The sequence below is a fragment of the Gymnoscopelus microlampas genome (assembly GCF_963454915.1).
Source record: "Gymnoscopelus microlampas genome assembly, chromosome: 21".
NCBI classification, from domain to species: Eukaryota; Metazoa; Chordata; class Actinopteri; order Myctophiformes; family Myctophidae; genus Gymnoscopelus; species Gymnoscopelus microlampas.
Window position 1 is genome coordinate 21,847,290 of NC_139958.1, and position 24,692 is coordinate 21,871,981.

General features: G+C 39.8%; 1 protein-coding gene across 6 annotated transcripts in view; it reads right to left on the bottom strand.

Moving 5' to 3' along the window:
* The window catches only part of rfx3 (regulatory factor X, 3 (influences HLA class II expression)), a 28,221-nt gene extending 8,939 nt beyond the window's left edge, over positions 1 to 19,282 (bottom strand). The window contains exons 1-14 of one of the 6 annotated variants that reach the window (XM_084047740.1): positions 19,177 to 19,282; positions 12,709 to 12,821; positions 12,395 to 12,483; positions 9,424 to 9,595; positions 8,933 to 8,998; positions 8,247 to 8,321; positions 7,456 to 7,637; positions 6,522 to 6,641; positions 6,110 to 6,237; positions 3,551 to 3,666; positions 2,213 to 2,328; positions 1,558 to 1,712; positions 1,288 to 1,385; positions 772 to 921 (exon numbers count right to left, since the gene is read on the bottom strand). In XM_084047740.1, coding sequence (XP_083903866.1) covers positions 772 to 921; positions 1,288 to 1,385; positions 1,558 to 1,712; positions 2,213 to 2,328; positions 3,551 to 3,666; positions 6,110 to 6,237; positions 6,522 to 6,641; positions 7,456 to 7,637; positions 8,247 to 8,321; positions 8,933 to 8,998; positions 9,424 to 9,595; positions 12,395 to 12,483; positions 12,709 to 12,816 — 1,575 coding nt within the window. In that variant the 5' untranslated portion in view covers positions 12,817 to 12,821; positions 19,177 to 19,282. Of the gene's footprint in view, positions 1 to 771; positions 922 to 1,287; positions 1,386 to 1,557; positions 1,713 to 2,212; positions 2,329 to 3,550; positions 3,667 to 6,109; positions 6,238 to 6,521; positions 6,642 to 7,455; positions 7,638 to 8,246; positions 8,322 to 8,923; positions 8,999 to 9,423; positions 9,596 to 12,394; positions 12,487 to 12,708; positions 12,822 to 19,176 lie in introns of all 6 variants that reach the window. The other 5 variants (XM_084047736.1, XM_084047737.1, XM_084047735.1 and 2 more) reach the window with 5 other exon arrangements.
* Positions 19,283 to 24,692: the final 5,410 nt, after the last annotated feature.

Sequence of the window (24,692 nt, forward strand, 5' to 3'; positions counted from 1 at the left end):
GGATTGAGTGTAGGTTTGAGGCCGAGATATACAGTGGTGGAAAAAGTACTAAAATGTTTTACTTAAGTAAAAGTATCAATACTGCAATGTAGAAGTACTCTGTGACAAGTAAAAGTCCGGAATTCAAAATGTACCTGAGTAAAAGTACAAAAGTATCAGTATCAAAATGTACTAAAGTACCAAAAGTAGAAAGTACTCATTCTGCAGAATGTCCCATTTCACAAGTTTTCAAATGTATTAAAATCTTTTGAAAATAGCAGATCTACAAGCTCACAATGCGTCGCATCGAGACGCATTGTGAGCTTGTAGATCAGCTATTTTCAAATGGCCGAAATGTATATAGGGCTGAAGTGGTTAATGTATGTTTTGTAATAATAATCAAAATCTACAAAGTAAGTAGTAGCTAAAGTTTAATTATAGTGGCGTAAAAGTACAATATTTGCCTCTGAGGTGTAGTGGAGTAGAAGTTAAAGTACTGAAAATTGGAAATACTCGCACAAGTGGGACATTTTGGCTTACGGCTTATGGCGCTAAAGAAACAGGCCATAGTGTCAGCAAAATGAGTATTGTTCGTCCTCTGGGAAGCATGATTGTGCTCTGCAAGTTTAATGGCAATTCAGCCTTTAGCCCAAGTCGATATTTTTTCCCAAGGGTGGTGCTAGAGGAAAAAAACAACAACACCATCCTAGTGGGGCTAATAGTCTACAGTACATACGCTGTCCTTTGAGATGGAAGACATAGTGGACAGATGATTTATAGAAAGGTTCAGACCTGGACATTAGCAAAGTCCACACGGTTGAGGTCACTCAGCATCTGGTTGATCTGTGAGGTGTTCTGCAACACAGCGCGTGCTGCCTGAGCCAGGTGGTTCAGAGATGTGTATCTGCGCAGTGTTTGCGCAAAGGCACTAACAGCAGCAACCTGAGCACGGGGAACACATAGAAACCAAAATGTTAATCGGTTACCATCAAATTAACCCATTAAGACCTGAGGCCATTCTTTAAAAAAATCAAAATCCAGTTTTTGGAAAAAAAAAAAAAAAAAAAACATTTTCATGATTTTTCAAAAATAGCAGATCTACAAGCTCATAGCACGGCACTCGGTGCCGCGCTATGAGCTTGTAGATCTGCTATTTTTGAATAGCCAAAGACATCTTAAGTGACACAGATGCGGTCCAGGGATCAATGGGTTAATCTTTTGGGAAGAGAAATTATCTTTCAATACGGTATGTTCAGAGACAGAAACAATGGTGAAAAGATGCACTGTGGTTGTGTACAGTATGCGTACCTTGGTCTGAATCATTCTCTGTGGAATGGCATTCATGGCATTGTTCAGCCAACTTTCCAGGCTTTTGGCAAAGTTGCGGATGGCTTGAGTCAAGGCACCTAACGGAATAAAAAACAGTGAATAAGAACAAAATTCAATGTAAAGACATTCAAAATGGAACACGCCACAGCCTTAGATAGAAGCCTTATCACGACTGTGACGCTCGCTGACAATAACTTCAGTATTTGACAAGCAACATTGATGTGGAACCATGTGTGAATGAGACTTTACTGGGAATGGGTCTGAGGACATCAGGGATGAGGATCTCCACAAGGGCCTGGTACATCAGATGGTCACATGTGCTCATCCATTTTAGCACGGCCTCGTTCCTGCACAGCTCCAGTAGCTGTGAGCAGGGTAGTCGATCTTCAATCTCACTCACACTGCTGTGCAATCAAGAAACCAATGTTACATACATCGCCTATCATACATTATCATAGCTGTCGGGTGGAAACCTTGGATGTACAAAACCGTTACTTTTCAAGAAATGGAAAAATAGACTCTATCGATCAAATGTAGTTATTATTTAGTCACAAGCTCTTTTTAATAATTTTCATTGGTAAATATTTACTATAAAACTCACCAAAAAACTTAGCCTGCCATCCCTATTTTGGGCAAACTTTGAAACTTTGGAAATAGCGCAGATCTACAAGCTCACAACACATTACAATACATGGTAGACAGATCCCCCATCCCAACCTTTGGGCAACATGGTCGTATAAAATAGAGCATGATTTCTCTTTTCATGAAATGTGGCGATAAAAGGTTTTTGCCCGATAGCGATTATATTATTTCACAAATTAATGTATTATATATTTTTCAGAATAAGAAACCTGACTGTCATAAGAATTTTGATAAATGACCACCAGTTATCCATGGAGCTGACCTGTTTTCTTCAATGGTGGTGCCCTCTACTGAGTCAGAGGGTGAATAACGCCAGAATGTCTGCCACAGCTTCTCGATGAGACTGAACTGGAGGTTGACAACCACGTCGAGGATAGCCTGAAAACAAAAATGTCAACAGTGATGAGCTCCACTAAGATCAGCCAGATGATTTGACTAATTTCTCTTTTCTTTCATAATTGTTTTTATCCCAATTTGTTACTAGAAAGTTACAAATCTCTGCCAGGAGGTATGCCCTACCTCCAATCATTCTGTTTGTCTGGGGCTGGGGTCATGACATTGTTTTGGGGTTGAGTCTGGGTATGAAACGTCATGGGACATTGAGGGGCAGGGATATAATAAAGGACTGTCATTACATCATTACGGTGCAACCCGAGGGACAGACTGTATGGAGACAAATCTTTGGACAGTGTAAACAGCTAAAAGTAATGAGGCATGTTGTCATCACTAGGACAAACATGATGTTACAATGTTATAGCCTAAAGGCCAAATCATAGTCTAGACATAGCCTAAATGGACTGGACTCTGCGCAAACTAAAATGATGCAATAGTGCAGTGGTTCTCTTTTCTTTTTTTATTTCAATGATCCCCAATTTGGTATGAATTGCAGACCATTTAACTCTGAGAGAGTACAAATGGAATCTAATGGACCCATAAGGGCAACGTCATGTCATGGTGTTCCACCAATAGCCTGGATGGAGCCCAATAGACCGGCCCAATTGACATTGACAAAAGCCCTCCTATTCATCAACCCCTGGAGTTGTCAACAACATCCACTGTTTTATTCAAGATGCCTAACAGGATGTTTTCCTATAGCTAACAAGGAAGCGCAATGTCCTTCAGTCCGATTCTCCGCTGATCCCTTCCAATCCAAGGATGAGATTTAATGTATTTTTCTCACTGCTCAGGGTGAATGGCTGTTAGCTGTCTTCAATGAAGGAACTGGAGGATTCCAGATTGAAGATGGCATGCCTGGTAGCCCCCTCACACCACCGATTTAACATCATGTTTCTCCTCTTCATGGAGACAATGCAGCTCAATCAAGAACAGGTCCAGGACTCTTTGGTACCTGATTAGCTTCTTGCCATCAGACATCACCCTAATAAATCACCCATCCTAGATCTATGTCACCCTCACCAGCAATGAGAACTGCCTGTTAACCCTGTACTCTTAAGCCTGAATCATGGTCAAAGCAAGCAGGCAAACGTGGAGCCTGTGGACGCCATGTTAAATTATGAAGTGTCCTATAGGCTCTGTGTCAACAAACCACAACAATTCCTGTGGAGCTACTGTTACATGGTAAAGTAAGTGGTTCTCTAACCTCACAGTGCTCTCTGTAAAGACACTGAAGGGCTTTTACGTCCTCTGGGCTGATGTTGTCTGCTTTGCCCTCTCCCAGATCCAGCTCCACAAAGTCAGGCAGCGCTCGTGATGCATCTGTTGAGGGGTAACAATGAGATTCATCTTAAAACTCCTGCATATTTAGAGGAAAGCATAATGCATATTATCAAAACAGAAATAGCTAAATATATTAGCAAAATAGCAAAAATAGCTGATCTACAAACTCACAACGTGTGAGGTTGTAGATCGGCTATTTTTGAATGCACCGTTGTACAACAAAGTATAAAATAAAATAAGTGGTTAATCAGATTAATTTTGTCAGATTGATTTAGTCAATTATAAAAAATCTATTAGATGTGTTTTCCTAATATTCATTGTGATATATATATATATATATATATTCATTTATTTTTATTTAATTATTTTATTATTATTATTATTTTATTACCCTAAAAACACCTTTCTCAGTTATTCAATGAAGTGAAAAAGTAATTGATAGAATTAATCGCTAAGAAAATAATTACAACTTGAAATCATAGTGTAACAAATACAGTCATTTTTCACCAACTAATTTTCTACTTTTCAACAAGACACAGTTTGGAGAATTCATGATTAATGGACAGCCGGTAATACTAAAGATGAACTAGGTTTTAGCTTTTAGCATGTAAATGTTTGGAGTGGAGGTTTGTAGAACAGTTAAGCTTCTTTTCAAATGAAATAATGATAAAAACAATGACATGGAAATGAGGCTTAAGCATCACCAAAAGGAAATTTGTGGTTGAGAGTGTCCACCGTTGAGTGAGTACTGCTGGCAATCCACTTGCTTAAATAATTATATTGGCTCTTTTATGACCACGGTCACTCTCTCTCATTGGTGGCTTCAATTTCAATCGCTTCAATTTCAGCTGGAGAGAGTTTCTGAAGTCTTTCTCAAGGACATAAAAAAAGAATCTGTCCTTATATCACAGAAATCTAACCAATATTGATCCTGTTTTTTCTCCTTTTGTCTGACTCCTTTCCATAGGGTCATATAGAGTTCAATCTGCTTTCAGTCCAGCCAGAGTATTTCTGAGATTATTTTTCAGACATGTATTATTTATCAGTAAGTCTTTAGAAACAACACGTTGGTCTTTTCTCCTAAGTCCATGAGCGTTTGGATGAAACCAGTCTGGGTTTTATCCTGTTGATGTGTGAGCTCAGGGTAAAAGGACCTCTATTGATCCAGTCAGTCATGGTGACACAGTCCTCCTCAATCTTTCCTGGTATTAGTGCAATGATTGATGGTTCATAAAATCCAAGTCAGATGAAACAAACACAGCAGCATAGACATAGTGAAGCAAAATATAGAAATAAAGAATAAGACTGTGATGATCCAGAAATTCCCTTATTTAGAGCAAGGCCAACACAACCACTCTCTCAAGCGGACAACAACAGCCAGAAATACATTATAGTCTATACTTTATATTGCCGTGAGCACTGTAATAGACAATTCACCTCAACCAAAAAGCCATGACAAAGCTCCAGATAGGGCAGAATTATTCTGCCAGGATATTTACTGCCAGGTAAATTTTACATCAGAGAATCTAGCCTTTCTTCTCTGGTGGCCATCTAGTTTTAGTGTAGAATTAGGGCATTTTTTATTAGTTTTAACCAGCTAAAATCTTTTTTGTTTACCCCTTAAAAGCAGGATAGCTGCGTGTTTAGGCTACAATACAGGAAAATCTCTACATTAAACACAGGGACAGCATTTATCTTGATGTACAGTATTCACACAACATTTTATAATATATATCTAGGGGTTCAATCCTGAACCCATCATAAGGTAACTGATGAATCTAATAAGGTTTATCGGGAAGTTTGCGGACAGTGCTCTTTTATTGCAAAAATATATTTCATCCTACACATGTGTCTACATGTGCACAGCCCTTTACAGTAAAAATACATAAATAAATAAATTAACTGAACCTTCGATCTTGCCAAATGCAGTATATGCACAACTACCTACTCATAAAGTACATCTAGTAACCTAGTAACGGAGGATAATCTAAGGGACACCCATTAAGTGCGACAAATCTTACAGAGATGTCAACATCTACAAATTCCACAAGTCTGTCTATCCACAGTTTATGCCCAAATATGGAGATGATTGGCATCATGCTACATGGCGTAACTCTTAAAGTGTTAGGGTTACTGGCCTCACAGACGACTGACGTCATAGACTGGCCCCCAGATACTCTGATAACGGGTTGGGTACAGCACAAAGTAAACCTTAAACGTTTTTCAAATTGATTTCAAGATTATTATATATATTGTTTTTACAAAATATCAGTCATAACAAAAGTAATCCATGGTCTAGGACACTCAAAAAGCATGATCGAATCCAAAAACCTGCCAACGGTCCGGCTCTAATAAAAACTCATTAACCTTTATAACAAAGTCAAAGACATATACAGAAGGGTCTCTGTCAAAATGGAGAACAAAAAGACAAACAGGAAGCATGAGAATCTGGTACACACAGAAAAAGAGAAAAGCTGCTGACCTAGGAACTGCTGGTGGTGCTGGCTCTGTGCGATAATGACCTGTTCCGCTGCGCTGGAAGGATGCTGGCCTTCACCTGAGTAGTTCTCCCCAGAGCCACTGGGGAGGACCTTCTGCACCGGTTTGAACCTGAAACCACACCACCCACACTTTTAGTACACCGCTTCTCAACGTGGGCGGCCGGGCACCCCCAGGGTTGTTGAGGGGGTCCCAAGCTAAATGATTGATATTTAGGAATCAAATGTGGACCCTTACACAGGTCTATAACTCTGAGAGTGTACACATGTTTGAAGACTCCGAGAGTTTAAATGAACACTGAGAATTTTACCGGGAAGATTTAGTCTGGATTACTGTGTGTGCGTGCGTGTGTGTGTGTGTGTGTGTGTGTGTGTGTGTGTGGTGTTTATGCGTACCTTTGTTTCTGCTGAACAGGTTGCTGTCTGAGGGCCATGTACTGGATGTCCTCCTGTAGTCTGCTGAGAGGGGAGTCTGGTTTCACCCGGATACCATAATAATGGTATTTGGAGTTCCCTCTGCAGGCACAGGCAGAGGTGAGATCTCACTATAAGATGACATTCTCCTCCACCGACACTCACCCCACATCCAACACAACTACCTCTTTACTATAATTCTTTTAATTCTTAGTTGTTTTTTTTCATCCTGTATCCGTCCTGTGCTTCAAACTGCGGCACTGCCATGACAAATTAAAGGTAGGGTAAGTGATATTTTTTGGTTAAAACAAAAAGTATTTTGTTAAAAGGTTAAAATACTATATTCTGATTGTAATCATTGCTATAGAGTGTTTTTTCAGTAACAGATGTCTCCGTGTCTCTCCAGCTCTTTAATAAACAGAAAATAAAATTTTCGGTAGATGTCAAAATCTCAGCCACTCAGGAAAAAGTACCCATTTTTAAGCTTAATTTGTATAGTGTTCCAGATCCAATTTTCATCATCACTTCCAATTTCACTTGTTTAATCTGTATCCTGATTGAGTTCTCTGTCCTGGTTGGATAAAATTGGAAATGAAACTGAAACGAAAATGCATTTTCTGTTTAATAAAGAGGTGGAGAGACAAGGAGACTCCTAATACTGAACAAACACTCTATAGCAATGAGTACTATCAGAATATAGAGCTATTTAACACTTATTTTAACAAAAGCAAATCACTTACCCTACCTTTAATTTCAATAAAAGCACAGTATCTATCTAACAGCTGGGGTAAACAGAAATGTGAGCTGTGTAAAAGAAAGATTATCACAAGGATGGGAAAATTGTGTCAATAGGATAGAAGATAAGAACAGATGAAAACAACTTTTTACAGAACAGATGTTTAGGTGTGTCTATTACCTTGTGCCAAGGCGGCGTGTACGGAGCCCCATGAAAATGGAACGGATGAGTTTACCGAAGGAGGCTGCGTTGACAGGGTCTAGTTTCTGCTCCTGGCAGTGGCGCAGGTAGTGGCAGTATAGAGTGGACCGTGGCAGACTCACTCCCTCAGCTGTCTCGTAGTTGTCCAGCAGCCACTGAAGCTGTAAGAGATTATTAACCACTTAAACCCTCTAGTCTTAGTGAAGCGGACCTGAGTTACAACTATACTTGGACCGCTTTTGTCCGTCTACACCAAATCTCTTTGCCAAAAATAGCCACATTGTGAGCTTGTAGACCTGCTATTTTGGGCGAACGTTCCCCCCAGAATAGGGATGCTGGGGTTCAAGTGGTTAAATCCTATATACTTAATTGACTGGAGGTTCACCAGGGCTCTTTATTTGTCCCCCTCCTCTTTCCCTGCTTCATAATAGCCGATCTACAAGCTCACAGAGTGTTGTGAGCTTGTAGACCTGCTATTTTCACCGAATGTTCGCCTATTGTGCCCAGAATAGGGATGCTCCGGTTCATGTGGTTAATCCATTCTACCCCAAATCCAATAGTCCTTTTGCTATCCGCTGCAGCCCAAAAGAAGCACCCCTCCTAGAACAGCAACACATTTCAACAAATAATAACAGTGATTTAAACAAAGGGGGAAAAAAATGCAGCAGGAACTATAAAAGCTAAAAGAAGGAAATCGAGGTGAGACAAGGAGATAGCAAGCTTAGCAAGGTTAAGACAAGGCAAGGTGAAGCACTCATATGGCGACTTACATGGCTGTTGAGCAGCGAGCTTCTCTGACCGGATAAACCCTCCGACTTTTGGAGCGTCTCAATCGCCATTTCAATCTGATAGACCAAGCAAAGGATAACAAAATGGAAAAAGAGGGAAACGAAAACAAAAGGAAGAAAAATAAAAAATAAGCAGTTGCTGTAGAAATACATCACTGCTAAACACTAGAAAAAAATAAGCACAATCTAGGACAGACCCCAAAGCAAGCACAGCTAAACACAAGCATAGCAGAACCCTACCCTCTTTGATTTCAACAAAATAATGCTAATTTTACAGGAAAATCTTAGCAATAAAGGAGAGAAACTGTTAAAAAAGCAGACTTTCACCAGCAAAAAATAATATATTTTCAAATATTTGTTTATTTTTATAATCGATTAAATCGCCCTAAATGTTTGTCAAGGATTATTATCACACTCTCGAGACTGAAATAAATGATAAGACATTTTTATTGAATGCTGTTATTCAACGCTGTGCCTTTTTTACTCCCCGCCAACTCACCGGATCACCATATCCCTGATATTCTGGGACCTCATCATTTACAAATTATTGTATTAAAATAATAAAACTGATTAGTTCAATTAACTGTTGCACGCCTATAATCAACAAATAGTAAATGATGTCAATGAGGTGAAAGAGAATAAGGCAGAAAGGCATTTACCGTACTCACAGTGGCCGGGGACGCTCGTGTGGTCTGGGGGGCCGGGTGGGGGACCGAGTTGTCCATGAGGTAGGCCTAAGGTCGTCACGATAATAATATTTGATTTGACGATTAATTGTCATACAAATAATTGCGATTAACAATTTAATTGTATTTGGCATTGAACGTCAGAACATAATAAATACAATTTATGTTCGGCTTAATAGCAAAGATTCCACAGGGTAGATATGAGATTAATAACTTAAATATACATGTATGAGAAATAACTGACAAATTGAATAACTTCAAAATAAAAATAGTAGAAAGCCGATCTACAAGCTCACAACGAGGCGTGCTTGTAGATCTGCTATTCCCGCAACCTTTTGAAAATATTGGCAAATGTATGAACATTTATCAACGATTATGACGATTATGCAAACATAATTGTGATTATCTCAATTCATTGCGATTAGGCGATTATGTAATAATTGTGACAGGCCTAGGTAGCTGCTGCTGATTACCTGCCCCGCCACCAGGCCCATGCCCATGCCTCCGTTGCCCCCTCCTCCATTATTGGTCATGCCATGAGATGTCACCACAGTGGACACCTGTGACGAGCTACCCTGTGTGTCGAAGTAGCTTCCCCCGCTGTTCTGGCTGTACAGCTGGGGCTCTGAATACGAGTAGGTCCTTCTGTTCAAAACAAAGACCTCAAGTTAGGATAATGTTCCCGGACCTCTTGCCTTTACAGCCCATAGGTGTCAATGTTCCATTTGACGTCAATTCGACAATTATGCGATGTGTCCTGATTTTGCACCACTTTCAACCAGAAGTCCCTATTTTGATTGTATTGTTACTGTGTTTAGTTGGATTATTAAGGGTTTTCTGTGCACACTGCATAAATATGCATTTTTTGCTAACAGTAACATTGGTTGTAGTGAATGTTCTGTTTATCCATTTAGTGATTTTTATTCATTCTGTTAATTGATTCATTGTGTACTAAAGCACTTATTTTCCATTGAAATTAGTTTTTTTTTCGCATTTAGACTACACACACACACACACACACACACACACACACACACACACGCGCACACACACACACACACACACACACACACACACACACACACACACACACACACACACACACACATCTACCCCCACCCTAACAGCACCCTAACTAGGACTGTTCATCTCATGTGTTCTTAACTTCTTACCGACACCCCGTGGCAATGACCACCATACTGGTGCCCCTAGCTAGAGTCAGCTACAAAATGTGCAATTCTTTAAAAGACAAAACATTTTGAATAGGTTGAATAGTGGTTAAATAAAATGTATTCAGTTTGTGATCATTTTTTATCTACCAAAAAGGTATTTTTATAGATTTCTTTGCTCGACTGATTTCAAGATTTTGCACAATATTTATACATTTTTTTATACAAAATATTAATAATCGGTGGTCTACGACTCCGGCATCAGTCGGGCTCTACTTGACTTGTCGAGTTTAAATGGCACTTTGATTGCCACTTTGTGCAAATTAGCTGTGCTATTTTCTGGCCTCTTGGAATGCAGGTTTTCGCTGTTAGTGAACGTATAGTTTCCATGACAATGCAAGTCACCTGTGGTGTCTGTATTAAGGCCATAATAGACTGGCCAACATAGCTGGGCAATGTTCCCAGCAACGGAAAATGAAATGAGACACGGCAACAACTTTCTACACATTTTAAATATAGGCTAGACTTGCTGAATTAACACTATGCAATGTTTGTTGTTTTCTGCCTCTTAAACCTTAAAATTGGTTTAAGGTTTAACTATCAACTATCAAATACATATTCATAAAAGCTTACTTAGATGTGGGAATTCATTACAATGTACAGTATATCAGACTGTTTTATGTAAAGCACTTGTTGGAATGTGCTATACAAATAAACTTGCCTTGCCTTACTGTTGGCATGGCAGAGCACATCCTCTAAACTGCAGAGAGCTGTGTACTGCGTTCGTTTTGTGACATTTTGGCATGGCAATTTACAGCCGTGAGTAATTAATTCAATATCCACACCCATGTGTTTTCAATGAAAGACATTAAATTGTGTTTCAAATTTGACCATTCCTGCTTGTGCTTTATTGTAAGACGCCGTCAACTGTGCATTTAAAAAAAATTCAAAGACAGGAATGAGTCTTTTAGTCATGATGGTGACATTGGTGAGTGGCTTATAAGTCGCTTTTATTTCCCAAGAAACGTTTTGTTAGACGTGCGCCAATGTGACGTAACCCTGCCATACCTTTACCTGTCCAAGTACTCTCCACTCTGGGATTCCTCACTACAGGGACTTTCCAGAGGGAACTCAAGTGACAGGTCGGGTATCCCAGCCATCTCTTAACCACATCCTGCAGTGCCCACTGTGATCTGGGCTATTCTACGTATCTCGAAAGCTACAGTAGATACTGTCGCTACATTTTCCATTTACAGCAGACAAGCAGGCCCACATAAAAGAGGACTTTGTGTGTGTGTGCATTTAATTTCCCTGGGGTTATAGGTGCAGTTGACTCTCTTTTGTTTTCCATGGTTCAATGATTTCCTGGGGCAAAGGTCATTTTAAGCTGTGCCCATGTGTACATACATCCGTGTCCATGCGTACTTCTGAAGTGACCATATGCAACTTTTTTCAAGTATTTTCTTTTAATCAGGTGTAAATTAAATATAATGTAATGTAATGTAAATTAAAAAAGTATATTGTGGGAAATGATCTAAATATTAAATTAAATATTTATAATTCCAATAAATCATAACATTACAAAAAACTGCTAGTTGTTTTAAAACCCGTTTAGCACACAATAGGTATGGATTACCACATACGGTCCATTTGGACCATTTCAACAATGCACCACTGTTTTAGTTGCCTATGAGCATGTTGTTTAAATGTGTGTGAGGTTTGTACGTATGTCTCGGCTATCAGCCATCCAGTTTTGTCTGGCAGTGCCCCTTCATGAACCTTTCTACCTACGGCTGAGGTCAGATAGTGTGTGTGTGTGTGTGTGTGTGTGTGTGTGTGTGTGTGTGTGTGTGTGTGTGTGTGTGTGTGTGTGCGTCACTGGGACAAACATAGTTTGTCAGTGGTGTGTGTGTGTGTGTGTGTGTGTGTGTGTGTGTGTGTGTGTGTGTGTGTGTGTGTGTGTGTGTGTGTGTGTGTGTGTGTGTGTGTGTGTGTAACTCCATTCCCCACTCCCAGGAGAGGAGGCCAGGCACAGCTTCAGACTTAGCAGCACTTAACAGATACTTCTGATCATCCTCAGATGACTGATCATCTCCAGGTGACCGAGCACAACCACACACAACACAACCACACACACAAACCCCAAATCCCTCGACCCACTCCCACCTCTGTCATGTGTGGGAGGCATGAAGGGTACAAAATGATGTTTAGAAAAGAGAGACATTGTGATAACAGTGTGTCCAGAGAGCCTAGCTAGGCTAACAGACTGACTCACATAGTGCCGTTGGTGTAGACGCCACTGTTCTCCTCCACATACTGCACTTGTGTTGGGTACACATGCTGAACCTGTTGAACAGTCTGGGTCTGCTAAAGGGAAAGCATTGATTGATTGATTAAATACTTTATTAACAGTTTGCAAACTGTACAGAGGTACGGTTTACAATGATTGTTTAAAAGGATAACACAAAACGCCCTAGGGGCTCGTTTCCATTGTGGTCCTGTGTATTCAATTCATTAAGAACTAGTATTAGGGCATACATTTATGCACACACACACACACACACACACACACACACACACACACACTACCTGCTGCTGCACAGGCACCTGCTGGGTGGAGCCAGTAGACTGGACAGGCACAGTGGTCTGGAGGGGGACAGTGGAGGTGGAATCAGCGCCTGCCTCAGGTGTCTGCATGGCGCCTGAATGACAAAGAAAATACACTAGCTTTAAATGATGGCCTGAAACAACACAGTAAGTCAATTATTAGTAAAAGTACACTGTCTAAGTTTAGAATGTTTCATTTATTTTTCACTAATATCCCAGTGCTTGGCGGTATACATTTGTCTCAGTTGCAAAAGGTATTGTGGATGGGTGATTTAGCAAGGCCAGAGATGTGCTCATCTTTCCTATTACACATCAACAGCACCTGCATGCGTTTTATATTCTTCTGACTGTACTACATAAACATTATTTTTTTCCTTTTTTTACCTGTTTATTGGTTTTAAAAAATATATATTTTTACCCCCCCATATGAGGTAATTAATTATTCATGAACATACTATACAGTACAAGTTTCCTGCCTGTCCACCTACATTCTACATTACACAGATTGTGTTATGGTTGCTCCAAAATATCAAAAGACAATCAATATACTGTAGGCCAAATTGAGCTTTCAAAAGCAGAGTCTCTGTATCGATTTGATTGTATCTTTACAGCTGATGTTTGAAACTGATTGTGTATACAGTAGGTGACCTGGAAGCACCACTTGTTTTCTTTGTTTGGGAGTGATGCAGTTCTTTTACAAAACCTCTTTAATTATTCTATGGGGAATACAGAGTCATAATTAATAGCCTCTATGATTTGGTTAGGTCAAGACAGGAAACAGCCTTAATGCCTCAATGAACACATAATGCTGCTATAATAAACAACATGGTGTTTCCTCAAAGACTTGTCTGCTTTCCCCAACTCAATGTCACTAAAGCTGCTATAGAGTAATGCTATCCCAGCACGCATTTCTGCCTTGGTACTCAATGTACTGAGAGCCTTATGCATCAGTGGCACACGCTCTTGTTTCCATGTTCACAGCTATAAAACAAGTTAATATTTAACCTCAAACCCCAAATAGCTTCTTTTTTTCGGTTCACTCTGCCAAAGTCACCCCTTTTAGATGAACAGTCATCTGAATTTTATTTTAAGCTCACATGCAATGTTTTTATATTCATTTGTGTCTTTTATTTATGAAGGTGATTGCCAACATTATGTAAAAACTTCTTGTTACTACAAAAGCATTACCTTAGCTTGTTTACTTTGTACCTCAGCAGGCTGTGTTGTCTATCAGTGATTTCATTTTGAGACATCAGCTATGATGCTATAAGAATGATGTTTTGAGCTATTAATGCATAACCCCCCCACCTACCTCTCCTTCTCCGCAAAGTGAAGTGTCCCCTCCCCTCCCCATCGCAGTTTCCATGACCAAACCTCTCTTGGTTAATTAACCTGGGTCTCATAACAGCTCTGAATCTCACCAGGGACAGCCTGCCTCCTATCTTAATCTTCAATATCATAAAGATGTTTTGTTGAACCCAGTTCTCTCATTCCAAACAGACCTAGCCTGCATAACCCCTTAAAATCAGAGTCAGACTACAAAGACATGTCTGATCACTCTGGTTGCAAAGGCATCAAGTTAATGTGCAGGACAGCAGCATAATCAGGAAATACAAGCACTGATATACATTACTCCAATTTATTTGTGTTTTCTAATTTCCATAAATTACAATCCCAGAAAAGAATTAGTGGATGGGCTGCCTTACCATATTCTTATGATAAAAATGAACAGAGAACAGGAGACTGTGGTGTCTGTCTGAACACTTTCTTATTCTACCTGGTTTTGCTTGATTTTAATTTTTTTTCATAATGATGACATGCCCAACATAGGAACGCCACATTGAAAGTGGTTAAGTGCATGGCTTCATCAGAACCAACTTAATTTGTGAACCCAGGTCCAATGGAAGAAAAGAGTGACTTCCTGGGTATACAAAAATAAGCCACTGCATCATAACATACCCCCCACCCCACCCCTCCCCGCCCCAAAACACACAACCACTGAGGCACTCGGCACTCCCTTGTGGCCCACTTAAACACGGTGCTCCACTGAACAAATGCTCAGAGACACAGAGGAACAAAAGCCAGAGAGAGGGCAACATTTTGCCTCGCATTTCCTCTCCTCAATCACTTTTTGGTGACGATTGGACATTATTAAATATCTTATTTAGGTATTTGGTTGACACAACCAAAGCAAATAAAATTAGCGAGAAAGCAGAACAAACCAATATGAATTCCTGGATTGTCAAATTTACGAGCAACATAGATGCTGGGTAAACATAATTACTTTTTCTTTTTTTTATATAAACAAGACAGAAGTATGACCAGGTGCAGTGGCAAATGGATGTCCAATTTTACAGTTAAATTAACACTGGATTTTACTTCGTAAAGAAGGAAACCCAGAGGGGAGATGTATTTTGGAGTGTGAGTGTGAGAAAAGCAAGTTATGTTGCTTTTCATGTAGAAAAAACAACAACAAAACACTCACTAGCCTCGTGAGTACATGATTGAAAAATCCAAGAATAGCTCTCCTCCACAGAGTATTGTAACAATTATCTCCAATGCCAGTACAGTTATACTGGAAAGAGAAATGTAGTAAAGCGTGAATTATACTTTGTTGCGTGCCAGTGTCGTTTGCATCACAATATCACATATAATATCACAAGATCACAATGTGTCACATTGAAACACATGGTGAGCTTGTACATCTACTATTTTTGGCACGTAACACATGACAAAAGCATAGATTAAGCATTAAAGCACAAGGACACTTTGGTAGAGGTTTGGGTTATGTAGTTACCTTCTCATGATGTCTCCTCATTGAATTACATTGTACGGAGACACAGCTCTCAAAGTCACTATTTTATGTTCATCAAGCACTATAATTATAACGATACAAATAGTTTAAAAAATCATGCTAACTCAAGCGTATAGCATCCACACCGCAACTATAATAACAGTGGTGAATAATATAGTTATCGTTATAGTACTTGGACTTGGTGTGGACTGTGGACTAGAGTAAGGATGGGACGATAATCGTAACTCGTTAATATCATTTATCGTGATAAAAAAAAAGCTCACAATAATCGTATCGCAGAGATTTTAATTTATTGTGAAATTGTCCTCCGTCATATACAAGGAGGAATTAGCTTTTTGTTGAGCTGCAAATTCAGTACCACTTAAACCCTCTATACTCGATGAAACGGACCTGTAAAGGGCGCATTTGGTGCGCTCTTATTTCACTCGATTCGCAAAGAATAGCCGATCTTTGGTGATCGTTCCCCCCAGAATAGGTATGCTGGGGGTTCAAGTGGTTAACAAAAGTGGCATTTTGAGTTTTAAGCATATTTCGATTATTGTGATAATATCACTAAATCACAATTATTTTTGCCACAATAATGGTGACATGTAATTATCATGTCGTCCCTAGACTAGAGCCCGAACAATGCTAGATTTGTGGGTTCAATGCCAATCCCGATATTTGAAGAGACTTAATATCAATGTCTGGGACCGACCGCTACATCAGTCTGGCCCTACCGTGAACGGCCCCTAATGACTATATAGCATCACTGCACACCAACTCTACCACAGTAGTTGTATTGGGCCTTAAGCACACGTGAGGTATGCAAGGTTTTACTCAACACGCGTACACCTTGAGGTGTCCCATTTCATCAACAATACACATCATCGCTGGCAGGATGAAGCTCATAAACTAACCAAGCATGTTGTTTTCTGCCAACTAAGCCATGAAAATGGATGAATGAATAATTTAATTAATCAGCCTGCCTCTCTTTTAAGTGATTGGAAATGGAACAGGATCCTGGGAGCAGGTGGTGTGGTACTATTTCTGAACTACCTGACCTCAGGTAAGTGGTAACCTGAGCTGATAACTAGCAGTTCCTAACATCCTGCAGTGTGTGTGTGTGTGTGTGTGTGTGTGTGTGTGTGTGTGTGTGTGTGTGTGTGTGTGTGTGTGTGTGTGTGTGTGTGTGTGTGTGTGTGTGTGTGTGTGTGTGTGTGTGTGTGTGTGGGGGCCGGGGGGGGCATACAGATGAAAAACACAAACAGGTTGTCCATATTATAAACAATTTTCCCATTTACTCTAGGGGTGCAACAGTAACTCAAATATATTTAATCGGTTTATTTTAATCATATTGGAACGTGTCGCGATGCGTGTGGTAATATTTTTGCATGACATGATCAATTCAGTTGATTAGAAAGAGGGAAAAAAGTCTGTTGATTCATTGATTGGTATTATTATATATTATTATAAAAAAAAACACTTCTGAATTAATCAATGAAGTCATCAATATAATAATATCTAAGATAATCAATAGTTGAAGCCCTATTTCTATGTGCTCTGCAGTGTGCACAAAAAGAAAGCATGTGGGCAGTGACAGTTTTTTTATTAGGCTGTGTGTAAATGGTTGCTACAGAAAGCACAGCTGCCAGCAGCACAGGCCTAATTTATAATTCCAGATGATTTAGGGAACTACCCTTTATCGCACTACATAATCCACCTTTAACCAATGGTCTTAAGACCCAAACAGAAAACCTAAGCTAGACCTGTGGCTGCAACTCATAACAAAACAAAAAAAACGCCTGGGTACCGAGGCTATACAACTCACGACAGAAAGGCGAATCTTGACTATTACATTTAAATAACTCTCTCTCTACATAAAGCAAACTCGAGTCGACACCTTCCTGCTCTGCATAGTGAAATACAAGTATGTCTTGATCATTTAGGTTATGCCATTGCAATGCACACACGAGTGTGCGCGCACACACACACACACACACGCTTTCAAAGCCTTTCAGAGATGTATGCAAGCCAGAGTTTAATTTGCTGAAAAATGGAAAGGGCTTATTATAAAACTGAACTAATATTGGAGCAATAATAATCCTACTGCAAAAGGAATTAAAAGTGAAAAAGTCATTGTCTGGACTCTGGATAATGGCAGAGAAGCTTCTTCATTTGTTTAATAGTTGTTGCACTTGATTAGCTCATGATGAAACCAGGCTCTAGGTGCCTGAGAGTTCCCACAAAGCTCACTGTGCACCTGTCTCTGTCCCCTATACCACCTCTTAAAGACACACCTGTTCTCTCCTCTCCCCTAATGGGAATAGAAGCCTGCAACTGCACAGGAGACCCAGTGGACCACAGAACCATTATGATGCAACATTAAGAAACCTGAGGGCTTTGGCTCTTCAATGCAGTTAAGAGGCAGCAATATCAATCCATCTATTGCCAATTTGCCATTAATGGGATTCAGGAATGCTCAACTATAAAAACAATATCACGGTTGAAATGTCATTTCCCTCCCTGATTGAAATGAGCTTCACAAACGTTCAAACAATTGGTGCAATATATCAAATCTTTAGAGCTTTGAATTTGTGTATAAATTAATTTGCGAGGAAAGAAAAGCCTTGTGCATCTGTCGCATGCATAAGAAAATATAACATCAATACTAAATAGATTTAGACAATTAAATGTATCCTGGGCAATCCCTGTGTTGCAGCTGTTAAAAACCATACAGTACATTAGCCCCACTCGGTTTCATAATTTTGCCATCACAATAATGAATAATAACATAATACATACGATATTAAATCAATTATTACGTATTCTAACAAGTTAACCAGGCCGGTGTGAGTGTTTTTGGAGCAGTCTGCTGCATGTAAGTATGCCTTATATTGGCTATATCTAATGCCATAAAAAGGGTGAATGGGGTATAGCTAGCAAGCTGTCCTGCTTCATAAGACAAAAGAGAAAGTAATGGACATGGCTATCCGCACATCTTGGATCAGATGGGGAGGCTAACGTCTGTTATAAGACCACTTTCTATTGTTGACCCGAACGTGACCGTTCAATCAAAAAGGCTGACTGAATCCCCAAAAACTTTCATTACTTGCGTAACATGCGCTAAAAACGAGACACCAACACCCATTGTAACACAAGGCAATATTAGCTGTAGCCACAACAGGCACCTGCTTCTCCATCTGAAGCTGCTGCTTGCATCAATTGGCTTGGCTAGCACTATAGACCAGTGCAGGTCAACACCATCACGTTTTAATTTAATGCGAGCCCTCATCTAACCAAATAATCAACCATTATCTGCAGTGCTTTTTGGTCAGAAAATCCCGAGAATGCACACACACGCTATTGCATTAGACCATTTACTATTGTGGAGATGTGGCTAACGTTAGCCATGCTAGCCTGTACAAAGAAACACCCCCACCTATATATGGTCGCTAGCCTGCCAGCTCTTAGCCACTTAGCTTAGCAATCCAAGCTAACCCAACTAGCTCATTCGCCCCCCAGTCTTGCTTCGGTTAACAGGGCAAAAACTTACGCATTTTCCGTCACCCTGAATTGAGAGAATCCCCCACGCGAGAGGTTGACCTAGTGTGCAAATCGAATGTAAAAAAGCAAGAGGTTATGATGATCCAAACCTGGCTGAGGGCTGGTTGATGAGGATGAGGATGGTGGAGGAGGAGGTGGTAATGATGGAACGGGAGGAGGTTGTTGTTGTTGGTGGGTTACAGTCGCCAGGACTACGGTGACTATGGCGCTGCCTCACCGGGCAACAGTTGCTAGAAAACTCACCGAGCGGCCGCCAGGTGTTGCCAAAATTCGCGAGAGAAGTAAGCAACCAGGTCTAGGAAAACAAGCCCAAAAGAAGCTCACAGTGCGACGCGTTGTGAGCTTGTAGATCTGCTATTTTACAAAATAATCTTGTAGAGAATGAAAATGTGGAATATTTTTGTAAACATTTTAGAAACACAAATCTTGTATGGGAGGGGGCGCATTGACTCAATACAAGGTCTGCCAAGAGGATTTTAAACCCAAGAAAGCATATGGCTTGTTTCCATTGGGGTCCTGTACTCAATTCATAGAAAAGACAAATACATATAAATTTGGGGGTCTTTGACTTGAAAATGTTTGCAAATCACTGGTCTAAACAACCCCAAAATAAGCAACTATACTTTAGAAACAAGCCCAAAAAAACAACAACCCGCAACTACCAATAATTATTGCAAGCAACTTTACAGGAAAAACAAGCCTAAAGTCGCTTATAATACGCGGACATGGCAACGCTGCGCGCAACCTCTGTTGCCTGCCGATGGCAGTGGGTGGAGACCTGACACAACAACCACCACGGATGACACACAACCCACAGACAGCAGGGCTGCATAAAATAATCATAAATAAATACATGAATGAATCAGCGTCAAGCCTTCTTTTTTGTTTGTTTGTATTATTGCATACAAAAAGTACAAATATATTCAGGTTCATATATAACAGCAAACTAGACAAGAATATAAACAGGACACTGGTAAATGAAATACATAAAAAAAAAATAGAGTAATAAATCAGTTCACAGAAAAATAGTAGAGAACTAAAAGATAACAAAACAAAAAAACAAGACTACTTGTAAAGCTTAGTGCTTTACGAGTTATCCAATTTAGTATACCTGGTATTGTGAATTGTAATACTTCCATACTGTGTCTCATGTCTTACTAAATAAAGTACATCAATCAATCAATCAATCAATCAATCAATCAATCAATCAATCAATCAATCAATCAATCAATCAATCAATCAGTCTGAAAGCCATGAAGAGGTTGTTGCTCCACCTGCACTCTAGTGGGGATGGGGAAAAAGGGGGGTGCATACCAACATACAATATATAGTATGCACAGTATATTCACTGAAGGAAGCAAAATTAGTTGGCTTCATCCAAATAGATTTTGAAATATATTGTATACCAAATTCTGGACTAAAGGGTGGCACGCACTAAATGGGAGATCATGGGGTCACCAAAATCAGTAGAGTTCATCTTCTGGGGTGCATGAAGGTGCACAGGTAACTCATCGAAATTAAAATATGATTCACATATCTTTGGAACAATTTAGGAAGATACAGTTATTCCAGAGATATGGAGTGAGAATAAATTGTATACAAAAGATTAATATAAGTGAAAAATGTTAGATTGGATTGCTTGATTATTTATTCATTTAGTTATGCATCGACAGACTAAAATGTAGAATAATAGTACAATTTGTCAAGTCCAAATCAGCGCCCCATAGTTTGGGGTATACTGTGTCTTATCGTTCGGAAATGAACAGAAGCTGGGTAGTGTCTAGGGAGGACTCCATCCAGCTCTCTCCTCATGAGTCATTCTGCATTCTCTGTGCTCATCAGTGCCTTTCCACTAGGCTACTGCCTGAATGACAGTTTAAAATTGTACTATCCTGCACCAATAGAGGGTGCTGCAACCTTTGACATCAAAATGTATGCAGTTTAATTAGTAAGTAGTAAGTAAGTAATTAAGTAAGTTGGCTGCTTAATAATACAATTATTGTGGCATTATTCTCTATTCCATTTGATATTATGTTTTTCTTTTTACAAAAGTAATATAATGAATTGGTTGGCATAGACATTTTATATTGCAGCATAACTTTATATATATATATTTTTTAAAAGTCAATATGTATATAATGTATAACATCTTGAATATAGGCTAACTCCACAAAAGTGAGTAACCCCCAATCCCTACCATACAGTATGTGTATACTGTACAATAGGCCTACCTAAAGTGAGTGGTCTGGTGAGGCTTGCCAGGATTGAGGTGACTTTAAAGGGCAGACAAAGGCCATGAAAAGCATACCCCTGCCAGAGTTACCACTAAGGATTGGCTCAAAATAAGGGCAAAACAATTGAACGACTATTGGAAATGCAGCATACTGGCAACTACTCAGAATAGGAATAATGTTTTTATTGAGGCGGAGTCAGAGAGGGAATGAGGTACTCCTGCAACTGCAGCTATCAGTGAGGGTTTCTCCCCAAATACACACATATAAAACAAGATAAAATGAATTGACATTAAATACTAATTAAAACAATTACCGTAACACATTCCCGATGCATGGTAAATAATAACACAATAAACAGAACAATAACATAAACTTAACACAGTACATGGTCGAGTCCATTTAGTATGAAGTTTCAGCTGTGTGAAGTAATCCAGCCCAGCCTCCCCCTTAGTTCTGGCTCAGGGGATGGCCAAAACATGAGGTCCACCAGAGTCTGGAGCTCTCTCCCGAAAAGAACCACTGGGGTGCAACAGTAGACTCCTGCACTGCGGTTCTGTTTTCCCACAGGACCAAAGGCAAGTGGAGGTCTCAATCTCATTGTTGTTGGTCTATAAAAATGACAAGCTCGGTGGCCAGGGTCGGATTAAGCATGTCGCTCTTGGGATAGAGAGGGGTAATCCTGGTTTTCTGGTTCCCTGGTCGCTGACATACCGCCTTGAATACCTGGGCCACAAATGTGCACCCCTGGCTGCTGTGGAGCCTGATGCTTTGAACTGGCACAACATCTCATCCAAATTACAAAGCTGGTACCAAACCGTTTTGGCACCGGCATCAAACATTGTGGATACGGAAGAGTCACCTTCACTAATGCAAAGTGTAAAGATGGACATCAACATAATGAACATCTCATTATTACCCTTTGTCTGCTCTTATCAAAGGACATCCATCGATGTCATGGCCTGACTTTTAACACAGAAATTAGCAAAATGGGAGAAGAAACCACTAGCAGAACTACAAACAACAACCCTATCATACAGACCCAATTCTGCCTAACGCTGGTGCATTTTATTTAATGTTAGCCTAATTAATGTGCATTGACGCTGTCAAATAAATGACAAATTAAATAGATACAGCATTGACTAGTTTTGTTTTCTTAGACTCGAAAACACTGAAGTTAAAACTTTCATCTTTTATCACAGTCTATCACATCACATTATTTGACCACCCATGAGATACTGGGAGGCTGTTATAACTGCTGTTATAACTCCTGTTGCTAAGCGACAATTGAAAACCCATTTGGAGTGTGGCACTTTATTTCTTAATGTTGAATTATTTTTAACACTTGCTACACTGACAAAAGCATGCTCCTGGGGCTTAACATCCGTTGAAATTAATGAGACAATTAAAGATCACTTGTAGACACTAAAGCCAAACATAACCAAAAGGGTGATGTGCAAGCAAGCAGTCACTGATAACAGTGCACAAGACTACTTGTTGAAACCTGGAAGATAGTTCATATTGGAGTCCCTCGCCAGATTTCACACAGTTAGTGTGAGCAGAGGGTCCCAATGGAAAAACTCTAGATTTGCGAAAGTGATCATCAAACCTCACATACCCAGTAATGTGTCTCTATCATACCTCAAGTAGCTGGCTGCTTTAGATGAGAAAAATAACAACAGCAGCAACAACAGCAACAACAACAACAAAACACAAAAATAAGGTTACACTACAAGGTCGGTTAGGAAGGCAAAACGCTGTGCACTGTATGACTTTGAGCATTTAAGTCTCTTTGCATTCTGGTACATAGTATACTGTACTTGCTGTGTTTGCATAATTGTCATCACAGTCTTTGCTTTGAAAGCTCAGTCTATACTTAACATAACACGTTGCATGACCTGATGCTTTTAATGGAGGCATGTTAGTTTTCCCCCCTTTGTTTTTTATGTGACTGTGTGTCCCTTCTATGGTGCATTTATAGCGCCTTTATCCAAAGCGCTTTACAATGTGCAATACATTCACTTCTGTGAATGTGCTGGTGTGCTGGTGAAAGTTGTTTACCAGCGGGGTGAGGGGTGCTACCGATGCGTTTCTGCACCGTTTTTAGCGTTACTTCAGCTGGAGTGCCCGGACACTATTTCGGCGCTATTACTTGCAATAGTCCAGTCTTTTTTCCTTTTTGGCCAGATATTTTGTCCCCCCCCCCCAGCTTGGTGCCCTGCAGCCCCTAAAGCCTGTGCATTGAACCTGGTTTCATCCCCATTATATAATACGCTGCCACCCTAACATGGGCAGTTTTGAGGTTTCAGATAACTGGTTGCTGTGCAACAGCTATGCCACATAAAGCTTGCGTGGCTCGGTTGACTCATAGAACTGTAGTTACAACCACATTAACCAACTTCTTATTAAGAGATACAGTATGTGTTATCATTTTCTTTTGTTAATAACAAGCTTTAAGAGCCACAAAAAACTGATGTCTAATCTGTAGCAAAATGAAACATAAGGTTGGACAAGAGTAAAAACATGTATTTATTTATTTATTTGTATTTATTTATTTAAAAAATATATGCAAAATACAATATAAATCTGACTTATAGTAAGCAATATGTATGCATGTAACAAGATGGTTGTCTATGCATATATTTAAGTATGGTATTGTTGTCTTGTCACTATAGTTAGATGATATGGCTCTAACAAAGGCATAGTCATTTATCTCTGATGTTCGTTCATTGATTGCATAGTAAAAATGTTATGCAAAATGTCACAAGAAACTGTAGTTTAAATGTAGGAATCCAAGTAAACATCAACTTCCTGTTGATTAACCTCTTAATAATTAAGATCTAAAAAGACAAAGTTTGGATTAAGACATTTACCAGGAAGGGGTTTAATAGTGTATGGTTAATTATGTAGCATCGCCATGTCAGATTCTGCACCTCTGTTTGATCCTACAAAAAAACAATCAGCCGGCTTAATTTGGTTTGGCAGACAAAATGGGAAAGAAAGTACCCTATATATCTAACAAATGTAGATGATATGATCATTCAGTGTGTAGGCCGGAGATCTGGCTCGGGCATTGGTCCACTGACCGCACACACATTCTCCTATATTGTCCGTGAAAGTCAAATTCTGAAGAGACACACATACACATCCATGCCCAATTGCCTGTGCGCGCGCGCGCGCACACACACACACACACACACACACACACACACACACACACACACACACACACACACACACACACACGCACACACACACACATTACTGAAATGCATCCAAATAAAGTGCAGTTCCTAGAACAGTTATTTTAGGCTATGTTTTCATCACCTGTAATACCAGACAGTGCTCTTTGTGAGGTATTTGCCCCGTTCTGA